General features: G+C 39.6%; 1 protein-coding gene across 17 annotated transcripts in view; it reads right to left on the reverse strand.

The window, feature by feature from the left end:
- Positions 1-14,423, reverse strand: part of Utrn (utrophin) — a 487,702-nt gene that overhangs the window by 96,090 nt on the left and 377,189 nt on the right. For all 17 annotated transcript variants that reach the window (XM_006512710.4, XM_011243167.3, XM_030245066.1 and 14 more), the window contains 3 exons: positions 8,110-8,378; positions 2,948-3,094; positions 137-215 (listed from right to left, as the gene is read on the reverse strand). In XM_006512710.4, the coding sequence (XP_006512773.1) occupies positions 137-215; positions 2,948-3,094; positions 8,110-8,378 (495 nt within the window). The remainder of the gene's footprint in view (positions 1-136; positions 216-2,947; positions 3,095-8,109; positions 8,379-14,423) is intronic.

Below are 14,423 nucleotides of genomic sequence, written 5' to 3' on the forward strand. Positions count from 1 at the left end.
ATAAGTAATATTTCATGAACATGTTCTCTTAATTTAAAGTATAGTTAGAGCAAAGATAGAGCTTCTTGGGCAGAACTGAACGAATTTGCAAATTCATTCAAGTTAAGCAAGAACACTCAAATTTATTGATACTTACTGGACAGAAAGTGTTGAGAAGATGGCCCAAAATCTCTGTGGGCTTCCTGGAGCTGCTTAAGGCGATCGTCCACGGAAACCTGCACACAAGCACACGCCAGATGAAACGACTGACTTCAAGACAATGGTTTTCATAACATCCTTGACGTAATTACTTTATCAAGTAATGCTGTTGCTCTATCAATTCATTACTGTTTGGGCAGAAAACTTCTCTTCTTATTAATGCGGCAGCATGAAAATCAACTTCTGACATTAAATAATGGTAAAGAAAGTCAGAGATCATTCTAAACTATCTATATGAACTTTCAATCTATACAATAACCACATTAGCTTAATATTAATTGTGGTTATCATTTTAGATATGAAGAAAGCAAGACACAAGGAAGGGCCAGAGGACACAACTAGTCAGAACAAAGTGAATATTCATGCCTTGGCCATCGGAGCCCATCTTTATGCCTGAAAACTGTTCTCCCCAACTTGGTGGCAGGAAGCATGCTTCTAAGACAGCTTAAGATGTGGCCATGGGAGGAGCCCTTATCCATGCCTCTTTTATAAAAAAAGAGGATAAAAGTACCACAGAGAATGTGTAGGAAATGGAGCTTAGAGAACTCTAAAGATAAAGACATAAACAGATGGATAGATGGGTAGACAGGCAGTTAAGCAGATGATCCTAGATGGTTACACAGGTTGATAAGCATATTGATAAGTAGGTAGGAAGGTAGGCAGGCAGACAGATGGGAGATAGATAAATGAGTATATGAGATGACAGAAGAGAGAAAACTGGAAGCTGGGTGTGAAACATCTTCTGATTTCCCTACAAGTTTGCATCTGATGGTCTTTACCAAAGGAAAGAGGAGCCTCTGAGAATCCCTGCTCCAGGCTGCAATGTGTCACCAGTGCATCCCAGCCATGACTCCCTTCTATGGTTGTTAGTGTGGATTCTATTGTTACCGTGCCACAGGACAAAACCAGTTATGAAACCAAATGCAAATGAACAACAATTGCATACTGCCTTCTGACATTTCCATTTCCCTGGCCCTGTTATTTGTCTGTGCAGTGGTGGTGAGCTGTTCCATTTGAATGAACAATTTCATTTTCAGCACACTGTAAATAAAACTTGCATCTGCCTAGCTCACTGGGCATCTCAGCTTTCTCCTGGTCAGCTACATAAATTGCATCAGAGTGTACTTTATTCATTATGAGAGATGCTCAAATGTCATATTTTATAAGTAAGCTGCTAGTCCTGAAATTTAACAGCACTGTCTGCTAACAGGGATTTGTCTTTGCTTATCCAGGACTGATATTTGAACCCTAGTAGCTACCAACATCAAAGATAAAGGTGGAAGAATGTTCCCATCAAATCTAACAATACATCTGACATCTGTAGAGATGAGGATAACAGAGGCAAAGCAAAAGGAAATCAAGAAAGACCAGAAAAGCAATCTTCAAATGAGTATAATGAATGATAACGATGCAGAGAGATGGGACAGAAGCAAAAAGAATTAGGTTCAGACATCTCTGTGAGCACTTACAAATTTAATATGCTTAGCCTGACTAATCCCGGATTATTGACATCCTTCACAAGGATAGGAAAGATCGTCACATATGGAATATTCACATCTCACACTTTCAACTTCATTAAGAAAACATGTAACATTAAATTAAAAAAAAAAATTAACGTTCATGTATTCTACATGGAGAGGCGTGCGGGTGGTCAGGACACAGGCGTCACAAAGCATCTTTTAGAAGGTGGCCCTTTCCTCTACCAAGTGAGTTGCTAGGGACAGATTCTGGTGTTTACAAATGCATTTACATACCAAGTCCAATCTCAGTCACCTCCTTATGCATTTTGATGTTGGATAATGTAAGAATATATTATAACCTAAAATGTACAGTACTTTTCAAATAAAATGACGGAACTGCACATTTGTATTACTACATGTTATATTGTAGAGAAATTAGTCAGAATTATTTACTATTACTCTTCTAGTTACAGCCTCCCCTGCGGATTTTCAGCAAAAAGGCATAGCTGCTTTGACTGATAGGAGGTGGAGAGCAAATGTGTCCCAGACCCTTTGTACCATGAACTGCTGCCTGGCATGGACAGTAGTCAGCCAATGCTTAGACCTGGAACACTCATGAGTCCTGGCTCAGCTAATCTGGAGTCTACAAGTAGGGTCAGGAGCCACTGAAACAATTGCCTTGGGAAGGTCGGATCTAGACACTAAGTGCAGGTGTGCTTTCTGTAAACAGAAAGAAAACTCCTGCACAGTGAACAATGTAAAGAAAACGAAGAAAAGCTTTGTAACTTTTTCAAAAGAGAAAGAACACATAATGAAAGTAAGACAATGATTTCTTTACAGGTTACAACAGGACAAAGGATCCTGTGGCTGACTCCAGGTTATCATTGCTGCAACTTACTGGCTTTTGTGTATTTTTTACAAGTATTATATACAGTGTAAATATAAATTATAACCAAGAAATCCATACTCATAACTAAATGATGCTCTTGGTTTCAAGATATAGAAAGACAAGTACCTGCCTACTAAATTTATTATCAAACACCCTCAGTAAAGAGAGAGACGAGATAATATGTAGTTTACAACTGAGGTGAGTTTTAAAGACCATCTGAGTGTTTCTGTTTGTGTACATCCTAATGTGTGTTTTTCAGGTTTAAAAAAAAAACCCCACAAAGAATTGTTACACTAAGAAACTAAATACAAATCAACAATTGTATAGCCTGACATTTCTATTCCTGTTCTGTATTCTTTATGCAGTGTTAGATAGCATTCTGAAGGGGCTAAGCCGATACCTGTAGAAGTTTCCATCGCATATTAAGGTCATCCAGCTGGCGAGACATCTTTAGAGATGGATGCAAGTCAAGTGGAGACAGCTGACTGGACAGGTCATTCATTGTTTTTACTTTTAAGTTGATTGGTGCAATTTCTTCTCTAAACGCCTGGTAGAAAACAGATTATTTTAGAATGTCGCCAGAAGAGACTTTCTCAAAAGCCAGAGTTGCCATCTTCTTAGTGAAGACCATAGGAAGGCCATAGTGATGCTGTCAAGTAGAGACACTACTTAACAGCAGCTGACTGGATCAGACCTGTAATAACCTATACAGCCAGAGACTCCCTGAGCCTTAAAGTATGTGGGCAATGAGACAAACTCAAGTTGTGAACTCATTTAAGACACTAAACATTTCTGTCTAGTCTATAATATGCAAACCACAGGATTACTGTTGCATGGTCCATTTGCTGTTTTTATTGAAGCATGGCTGCCTTACTCCTTTATTTCACCAGACACAACAAGTTGACTTGATCTCAGTCATGCTTAGATTAGGGGTCGAGTAAAAGTAGCTTTCCTCACTACTAAGCTATAGTTATTGGATAGGAGAGAAAAGTTCTGTATCTCCCTGAACCCGCTAGGATCACAGTCTGTGCTTAGGGGATGGGCAGGAAGAGCAGAGCATCATGGAAAATCTATAGCTGAGTCTCAGTATTGAACTGCTGCCTCTGGGTGAAGAATAGACCCAGGTAAAAAGTATATGTCCTGGGCAAGCATATGAAAAGGGAAGCTAGACTTTAAAGCCAATGAGAGCAAACAGCATAATGATATAGTCATGGCCTCAGTTCTCCGCTGAATTCCACCTGTCTTCTAAAGCACTGGTTCGCTTTCTCTGACAAGTCTTTCTCTACATCCCACTGGATGCTGAAATGCCTCCGTGAGGAGATGGCCCTCGGCAGCCTTGCCTGGAGGCCTTTCCCCAGCACTCCTGGATTTTCTGTTCGGTGTCACTAACCCAGCTATGACTTTCAGCCAACATATCAAAACGTACAAACCACACACGTGTCACATGTCATGACATAGCTATTCTGACAGTTCAGAGCTATTCCAACCCCACTGCTGGACACCTCAGATTTCAGTTCCTATCCCTTAGCATTCACATTCCTCCTGCCCCATGGAAGAAGCTGCTTGGGAGGGGACACTTTCTTACATTTAGAACCTGCGCGCACGTGCGCGCGCACACACACACACACACACACACACACACACACGCACGCACGCACTCATCTGCTGTCTTTCTGATGCTTTTTTATAGTAAGGAATGGAATGTACCTCCTTTGTTCCTTGGTCTTATGTTAGATTTTAGGACAGATAAACAGCCTTCCAAGATGGCAGGGATAAAATTTTGCCTCTCCTAAAACCTATCCTGAATTATAATTATTGCTAAAACCCAATATTCAGGAATCAAATATTTCCAATGGTAAACAGGGAATATACTTTAGTGTTTTCAAGTTCTTGACTCTGCCTAAAGGCATGCGGTTAAGTTCAAAGGAGAGTTGAAGAACAAACCACATGAGAAGAGACTGAGAGCCAGAAGCCAACATGTAAAATACAGGCATCAGAGAGAGCAGGGTATGAATGCTGTTTGAATTTGTAGACATGGGAGTCACCAGGTGTTTAATAAGATCTATTTCCAACCTCAGTAGATACCACTGTATCAAAAGAAGTCAGAAGAAAGGAAGCCCCAAAGGACACATGTCCTGCTACAACATGGAAAGAGAAAGAATTTTGATTTGCAGTCAGTTTTGTCTATCCCTGCCGATGCCAGACATCTGAAGATGGTCCAAAATGCACACGCAGATTGTAATGTAATTGGGCAATGTGCACAATGTATAAATCTGGTTATGGGGCATACAGTGACATAGTGACAGGCATGACAGGTGCAAAGGATTAACAAATAATACAGGTGTGGGAGACAGAGGGAAGGACACAGAGTTTATCAGCGTGGACTCTGAAACAAGTCAGATTCTCCCAGACACAGCTGAACACACATGCTAGACCTCAAATGTTTCTAGAGTTTTTAACTGGGATTTTTTAGCTTGGTATATTAATATTCTCTTTCACAGATAAATTCAAAGACCTTAAAACTGGATCCATATTTTAAAATCAATATCCTTTTAGTTTTAGATATTAAAATTTTAAAGTTAACATGCTATTTGATAGGTTTTTAATTTTAAATAACAACCAGTTTTATATCAACAGATGGTGATTTAGAAATTTAGAAAGGTGTTTTAGAACTTGATTATAACTTCATGCATAATTTCAGGACAGGATTTTTTTTTAATTTTAAGGAACAATAAAGAAGCTTATATTTCTACTGTGTAAAAAAAAATCCTATTTTTGTTTTGTTTTGTTTCTATTACAAGTCATAGGTGAAACATTGACAGAGCTTTAACAGGAAAGTCTTTCTGGCTCTGTTTGCACTTTTATGGCAAGGTGTTTTTATGGCAATGAGGAAACTTTCTATCAAGGAAGTTTATCTTTTGCCTTTTAAGAGTTTCCAAATTGGGGCTTGAAATAAATGGAGTTATAAATGGCTTTCAGAACTGCCATGTGTTCTTGTATAAAGAACTAATTCATCATGTTTTGACTGTATTTTCCTATAAGAGAATACAAGTCTACGTAGCCCTCACTGCTATAAAAACAGAAACATCTGCTACTATCAAAGGTGCTCATTAGACTGTTGGCAGGTGTGTGTCTCAAACCCGTCTGGTACCACAAGGTATATATGCAAAAAAAAAAAAAAAAACAAAAAACCAGCATTATTAAAGACAACTTTAGCAACTGAAATTATTTACTTATTTCTGAGGATTTTATTTCCAGCTTTGACATATTAACTAATATTTTGCAACTTCTAGTATTTAGGTTTTACCTCTCTATATGCCTACAGTAAGAGAGGGGATATACTTTACGGAAAATGTAAACTATTACACACATTGAGTTTACTTGATTTGATTCAGTGAGACTTGAATTTTTAATTTTTACCTCTAAAGATATAAAAGTAATTTAATCCAATTTATTCTTTCCCATTAGACTATTTGCTTCTGTGTTTTTGCTTTTTTTTTTTTAAGCTTCCCACTTAAGTAGATTTGAACAAAAGAATTTGGCTGGAGAGGCAAGTCAGTCCTTTAATTTAGTAAGACTGCCAATTCTCAAACTCTTTGGTCTTTTCTGCAGATACAAATTTTTATTTTTTTCCACACTAATTTTCCCCAGTTATCATGTGATACTTTCAAATTCAAAAAGGTAAGTTCCCACTCAAATCCGGAGGTATTAAGGTTGTTGGGTTTTTTTTTTTTTTTGATACTAATTGTATTTAGACTTTTTAGGCTTTAAAATTAGTTAAGCCAGATTTGATGTCAAAGGCCTGTAATAACAGCTACATGGGAGGGTGAGGCAGAAAGCCTGCAAGATTAAGGGCTATTGGGGCTATGGAGTGAGTTCAAGACTAGCCCACACACCCTAGCAGGATCTTGTATCAAAATAAAAAGTAAAAAGAAGGCTTTGCACCCAGCTGAGTGGCGCTGCATTAACCCGAATACACAAGGCCCAAGTACAACCCACACTACCTAAGATAAACAAGTAGGAAAAATCCAGTGTCCAATATTTGATAAAGATGCACTGATAAATGAATGATTATTTTTTTCTTAGACTATGTTAAATTCACATGTATCCAGAGAAATGTTTTTCAGAATGCTCTAAGTTCTTGAAGAGGTCTGCTTAATTTATAGAGTAGGCAGATGCATATCTATCATCAGAAATGGAGAACACTATATTCTTTGTTAACATTTGTTTTACATTTAAAAGTTTTAAGTTTAAAAGTGTTTGAATTTTAGAGGGTTTAAATTCAAAGGGTTGGTCAAGGCTGTGTTTAACATTAGATCTCTGCAGTGAAAGAGAAGGACAATTAAAAAAAACCAAAAAAACCAAAAAAGTATCACAGAGACCCTAAACCTAACTAGCTGTGTGGGCTTGGACAACTGCAGTTTTGCCTTCAGGAAATAATCCTTACCGTGTTGACAGTGTGTGGATTAAACGAGATAACCACGTGAAATGACTAAGAACAATTCAGCTTTAAGAAATGCTGGCTGTCACTACTCCCCTGTCTACACACACAGATGCTCTCACTCCTGTAACTGGCCTGAGCATTAAGTTAATTTCCCAGAGCTTGCCTTTCCACTCAGCCACACTCATATAAAGGAAGACTGTTACCCGGTGTCTATGAACACAGGATGTGTGTACCTTTTGCAATGAAAACTCCATGCATGATGGATAATGTTGGATGCATCCCTTCTGATTGTCTCAGTGCTCACCCTCTGGCGTGATTCATGTCTATACAAACATTGCTTTCTCTAAAGTTTCTCTCTGTGTCTTCTGCTGCCTAAATTCTGTTACTCCCCCACCCACCCACCCACCCATACACACACACACACACACACACACACACACACACACACATCCTGAAAATGTAGAATGAGTAAGCAAAGCTGCTTTACACCATAGAACTAATATCCTTAACCTCGGGCAACTCCTGATTACAAATGGAATTTATAACCAAATTTATTTTTCACTTACTTAGACAATAAGATAGAAATTATAGATGAGAATTCCCACTAAGGCAGTTTGTTTTTTTATTAAACCTGTAAATCCAACCACCAGTTTCTAGGAGACAGACCTGTAGGCTGTACCACATGGGCACGATTCTATTAAATCTAGGCTGCAGGAATCATTACAAAATAAACAATATAAAAAAAAAAACAAATGAATAGGAAACAAAAGTAAATGAAATGGAAGGCATATCTAGAAACAAATTGAACTTAAAAAGTTTGTGAGAGGTTTTGTCTTGTTTTAAATGGTTAAGCCTAATCTACACTATTTAGGGATACTTGAATGGAATTTTTAAAATGTTTAAACAAACTAAATTATCATAAAGCCATCTTGGTGGGGTCTTGTTTTTTTGAGGGGGTTATATATGGAAAACATCTGCCATAATTCCTGATTTAGGTGGGGAGCTGAAGTGGTACCAGCTTATAAGAATCCCTTATATGTGGGTCTCCTTATATGTGTTCTCTGCAACAACAAGAATACATTTCTTAAATATTCTTTGTCAAAGGCAGTGGTGCTGACCAGGGTTTTCTCGATGTGATCCTGCAGGGAGTCTATAAGCAGGTCTCCCACGGGCTTCCAGCCATTCCGCACAGCCTCCACCTCCTTCATGTCTGCGTCCAGGTCGTCCATAGCTCCCTGCAGGTCTCGGAGTTTCTCTAACGCCTTCCCTACTTGCTTTTGCCAGTTGCTAGTGACAGCATTTAGATTTTCCCACTTCTCTCGGACTTCAGAAGACTGCTTGCGCATGGCTTTGGCGATCTTCTGGGCTCTCTCCTCAGGAGTCAACTCTGTTGATAAAAACGAGAAGGTCTAACCTGGGTGTCTACTCAGTTATACAGGTATTCTTCAAATCCAAGTATGAATCTCACTGTTAAAAGGGTTACTAGTGTATAGATTAAAAAGGCTGAGTTACAATGGTATCTATATGCGTTTACCAGTAAGGCATAGTTACATCTAAATGGATACTCAAAAGGAAAAGAAAATGGTTGCGCAGATTAGTAAGTGGTTTAACGTTCATGGAAACTTCTGAATTTTAATACTTTAACACGTGTAAGGCTTGAGATGTAGCAAAATAACTCAAGAAAGAAAACATTTTTCCTTTACCATAAATTTACTTCTGTGAAAATCCAAAGACAGTTTTTTATTTCATTGTTCTCAAGTGAAATTAGAAGCATAATTAGCAAAGATTAGCTGTAAGTTATTTAAAAAAAGATTAATTTACCATGTTTCTTTAAAGAACAAATTCAAGGCATATGACATCTTAGAGACTTCATCATCTGTAAATTTGCTTGCCTGTTCATATTTAACAAAGGACATTTTCCGAAGACTAGACATATGGAAACTGAATGTTTATCCACACTTCACCAGGAAGTCTGCAAGATTACAAGGACCATCCTTGACATGTAACAGAGCCAGGAGTCTGAGTTTAAGAAATAAACTAAGCCTTTCCAATGGAAAGGAAACACACAATGTAAGGCTAGCAAGAAAAGCGACAGCCCAGCAATGAAGAAAAGTTGCACAGAGAAACCAAAGTCAGGTTGGAACAAAGCTCAGGCACAGAAACACTGAATCCAACAAAGCAAAGACAAAAGGACACATTTGGACACAGAGAGTGACTCCCAAAGCGGGACAACCCAAGTATAGGAATGTCTGGGACTCTCACCCCCACACTTGAGGACCCCCTCTTTATTCTAGCTGGCTTAAGTGTACCTTCTTGACTGTCCCCAGAAACAGAGAGGCAGACCAAACCCACACAGATATGGCAAAAGGCAGGGTTGTCTAAGGCAGACACGTATACAGATGTTTCGGGACTTAAGGTAGTGTTGTGGATACGCCCATCCTAAGCTGAGGGGAATCTCAGAAATCAAAAGCACATTTATTAGATCTGACCTAGCAAACACCACAGCTCAGCCTATACTGAATATGGATAGAGTCCCGATATAAGCCTGTAGTTAGACAAGCGCACTGAACACAAAGCTTCCTTCATGATAAAATGCTAAAGGTCTCATAATGTGCAGAATACTACTCCAAATGCTTGAAACGGAATGGCCACAGGGCTGTAGTCTCCCATGGCTGGAGCCCCCCAAATGTTTTAAGATGACTCATCCTAAGTCTTTATCTGGAATAATATCCCATCTTTAAGTATAAACGACATCATAAAATGAACGGAAGCCAGCGTTCTTAAACCTTAATATCCATCCTTATAAAAAGCCTGCCTCTCTGTCCTCATCTAAGTGTGATTCAAAAGACAATTTAAAGAACACAGACTGTATGTTTGTTTAATTTTCCAGAAAATTTTAAACACTGATACTCAGACTGTGACCAAATGGCCTACGAAGAACCCAGTCTCAAGGGACTACTGGGTAGGAGAGTCCAGGGTGAGACGGGAAAGCACCAAAATAGTGGGTACTCTGACTATACCAGACTGAGCCTCACCAGTACGAGCGTGCACACACACACACATCTCTAAAACCATACATGCACACACCTACCCACACCACATGCACACGTACTCACACATGCACACACACACTAACACACACACACACTAATAATAAGTGAAAGCCAATTTAGGATCCTAAGCCAGGAAGTCTAGAGAGAAGGGCCAATAAGTTTAACCAACACATAAGGCAGCCAGACTCCAGAGAGGGGGAAACAGTGTCATTAAAAGGCAAGCTCCTCTAAATACTTATGCCTTCGAGACATCTGTAAAATGCTAAATATAACACCTATATTTTATATTTTACACAAATGTAAAATGTTATGTGTGAGATGAAAATTTCATTCCTAGCAGCCTCAGGAGAAGTGGAGTAGCTTTTATGAGGGCTACACCTGTGCTGGTTAATAAGTTACTGGGCTTTGCGAAGAATGTATTTTAAGCATTTGTGTTTCAATGTCTGTGGGAGGGAGGGGAGGAGGGAGGGAGGAAGAGAGAGACAGTGAGAGACAGACAGAGAGACAGAGGCAGAGAGACAGACAGACAGACAGACAGACAGACAGACAGACTGCCTGTTCATGTTCGAGGCAAGACAGCTTACTCACAGTGGTTTCCCTTGGATGAAATACAAACTGTTTCTAAACCAACCACTAAATATCAGTCCACAGAGGGGCACACAGAGCTTTCTCATCCTGGGATGAAACATCCCATATTGGCTGCCACATTTTCGCCCAGTGGAAGTTCTTCTCTTTGTACAGTCCTTTCGTTGGTTTATCATATAATCCCCTCTCAAGCAGCTCGCCAATAGAGGAGCAAAGCTCGACACTAAACTCCCCATCTGTTTACCACAGAGGACCTGTGCCCACTAAGCACTCTGTAGTCAGAACACCACTGTGTCCCGCTGCAGCAAGCCTTAGAAGCTGTTCAAAGCCAACGAGAGGATAACAAACAAAACAAACCCAAAGTTGTCCACGTTTGTGAGGCATATAAAATGAAGCAATACATAAAAGTTCAAGTTAGGGCAATTTGAGGGGACAAAGAAGAAAGAGAAGAAGAAAAAGGAAAGAAAGTAAACTCGAAGAGGCAGAAAAGATTTACAGGGAAAAGAATAAAGTTCTTAAAGGATGCATTCTTTAAAAACAAAACCTTCTCATTTGAAAACCAAAGGATGAATGTTTTTTTCAAGTATGAAAAGCTTCTATGGTAAATTCTGAAGCCCCGGGTGGAGACGCATCCTAGCCAGTCTTTCTATAGCATGGTATTGTCTGAGAAACCCTGCTGAGAGCTGATTCAAACCGATACTCTCTAGAAGCTGCTATCAGAGACCCACACTCCAGCATAGTGACTTGGCCCATCAAGCTGGAGATTCCTGGAGAGATGCCCACACTGCCCCAGTGGTCCCAGCATCTGTCAGTAGAGCATGCCTAGCTTAATGGAACACAGTGATGCGCTGGTCTTGAAGCTAAAGACACATTTGCCTTCCACTGCGTTGATGTATCAATCCCATGTACAACACAGCTACTCAGTCTAGGAGACCTGGGAGCCCAGTGATAAGAGAGCACTCTAATTTGCATTTGAAAACAGGAACAGGAGCTGAGAGGGGAAATAGGAGGACAAAGCCAAACCCATTTGCCTGCACTTCTGATGCCAGAAGAGCTCTTTCCTTGTCACTGGCCTTCCCACCCAGTGTCTGTGTGCACCTGTATGGATATATTCATCCCAAACTCTCCACCCTCCCCTGTTCAGGCCTGGGGATCCAACTGCCCAGAATTTGAAGGAAGAATTATATTTACATTCTTGGGTTCATTTGACAGTATATTCTACGTCCTACCATACTTTATGGATATCTTGTGTGTTTTCTATTTTTATTCTGTTATTTTAAATAGTACAGTCTATAATGTGCGACAGATTTTTAGAAGACCGAGAGGGGTAAAGTTGGTGTCACATGCCTGTAACCTCTGCCCTTTAAGTTTGAGGCCAGTCTGGGCTGCACGGAGAAGAGGAGAGAAAACTCAGCAGTCTTTATATCTCTCCGTGTGTGCTCGTGGATTGTCCTGCATCTGTCACAGGCTCTTCTGTACAGTGGGAGCGAAGACTAGAGGGAGGAAAGCAGACGGAGGCTAGGAGCCAGGCCCAGACTTCCGAAGCAGAAGCACTTCCTTCATGTGCATGCAGGTTGCTCAAGCACGGGCACGCAGCATGAATACTTACTTCACCCCTGTCTTTCCAAGAGGAAACTCCATGGAATCCTCTTCTCTCATTCTAGGAAAACACTCTACTCTTCAGTGTTTACGAGAGGTAGACATTTCCCCTGTGTGTGCTTGTGAAAATATTTATTTTAAACATAATTCTTATATAAAATAGTGATGTTGTCATTTACTGGAGTCATCCTGGTCTTAAGGATGATTAAGGTCAACGTTAACCTTAAGGTTGGTAAGGACGATTTCCTAACCTTATCATATTTTTTTCTTAGTTTTGGTACTGGCCCGGCTTCTACTTCTCGTTACTACTGATTCTAAACGTTTATGTCACGAACATTTATTTCCTTTCCATGTGGGTTGAGAACCCAGACAGGGGCCCAGTCTGTCACTGACTTGCAGTAAATACTTTAGCTGTACTTTTTAAAAGCAATACTAAACTCCATTTTTAAATGCCCACTTCATTTTTCCCCTCCTTGCCAACCCCATGTCAAGCTACATATTCAAATTATAAACCTTCAAAAGTCATTTAACCTATGGTCATTCCAAATATTTGACGTGTACTATGTGGGGTCCTTTTTGCATTTATTTGCAGTCTTTTATACTTTATCAATACATGAAAGGTTAATGTTAACAATGACAAAGAAAAAGATTGTAAGTAGGATTTCACTGCTATACAACTCTCCGTAAGAAAAGATTAGAAATTCTAGCAGTACGATATATTATCCTAGATGCTGCTCACTCTTATTTGTTAGAAGCTGAGTTTATAACTACAAAACACACACACACACACACATCACACAGTCGGTCCTCAGTGAAGCGTCTAGTTCTAATCTGGAGCTCTGGAATCCTCCAGTGATTGTCCGCATAATCCTGGCTGATTAGACCACTGGAGTTCAACAGAAAAAAAAAAAGAAAAATTTACTCACTCTCTTTTGGTGTTTCTGAGTCACATGGGACAGGGTTAGATTAAGGGGACATGGGACATAAAAGAAGATTCACTCTGGAATCTGATTGGCCTTTCCTGCTTGCATAGTTGAGACTCAAGGAATTTAAAAACTGATAAAACCAAAGTTGACTACAGAGATAATGTAGGCTCTACAAGAGACCTCTCCAAGGAGGATGTTTAATAAGGATAAGTCAATAAATGAACAATGGTTATGCAGGGGAAACCTGGGATGTTTCTAATGTTCGATCTAATGCCCAAACCTATCAGTGTGCATCCTAAAACCACTTTGCAATTTCCTTTACCAAAGGAAATCCTGTAAGGTAAGAGAAACAAGTAAATTGACTATTATTTTACTTGTAAACTTCACTTTTAAGTTTGTTTTAAATCTTGTTACAAATTACATCCATTGAAAGATGTGCATGCATGCGTGTCTTTTAAAGGTAGTTCAATATGACTCCAGCGCACACTCATGTCTCCCTAAATACTTCTGTTTTATCTGAGTGGAGTAAGCAAAAGGTCACATTCCTTGGGATTCTGGCAAAAGTGATGGGTTGTGCCTCCCTATGGATGCTCACACTTCCAGTATCTTTATTTCTCTCTCTTTACAGCCCCTCCCCTCTCTTCATAATCAAAAGGTATTTCTGATTAAAATAATGGGGAATATCTTATTTCCACTCCCAAGTATTCTGATTAAATAATTAAGATCAAATTAATCTCTTTAAAATGGTCTGTCAGTGGCTAAGGGGACCCTGTCCACTTCTAGTCTGGGAGGTGGCAGATGGTAACAGTTCATTATGGACAAGATCACAAGAATATCAAGTGCACTCAGCTGGTTAAGACTTCTAATTATGCTCATCTAGCAAATTATAAGGTTGACAAGTTAGTAGGGGCTACTCAGCTGATTGCCCAGCAGATGAGAAAACTACAGCTTTCAATGAGGATAGGCTAAAGGTAGTATGGTGAATGAGAGAGAGAGAGAGAGAGAGAGAGAGAGAGAGAGAGAGAGAGAGAGAGAGAGAGAGAGAGAAAGAGAGAGAGAGAGAGCGCGCGCATGGGAGGGGGGAATGAGAGAAAATATATATATATATATATATATATATATATATATATAAAGTTCAAGAAAAAAAAGGTAGGAAACATCTTCCAGAATCTCAAAAGGCAACTTTCTGCAGAGCATGAGGTGAGGAAGGAGGAGGAGAGAGGCAGGAGGACCACCCTGAGGGCTGAGGGGTCTCAGTGAGGGCAATTC

The sequence above is a fragment of the Mus musculus genome, chromosome 10 (genome assembly GCF_000001635.26).
Source record: "Mus musculus strain C57BL/6J chromosome 10, GRCm38.p6 C57BL/6J".
Lineage (NCBI taxonomy): Eukaryota > Metazoa > Chordata > Mammalia > Rodentia > Muridae > Mus > Mus musculus.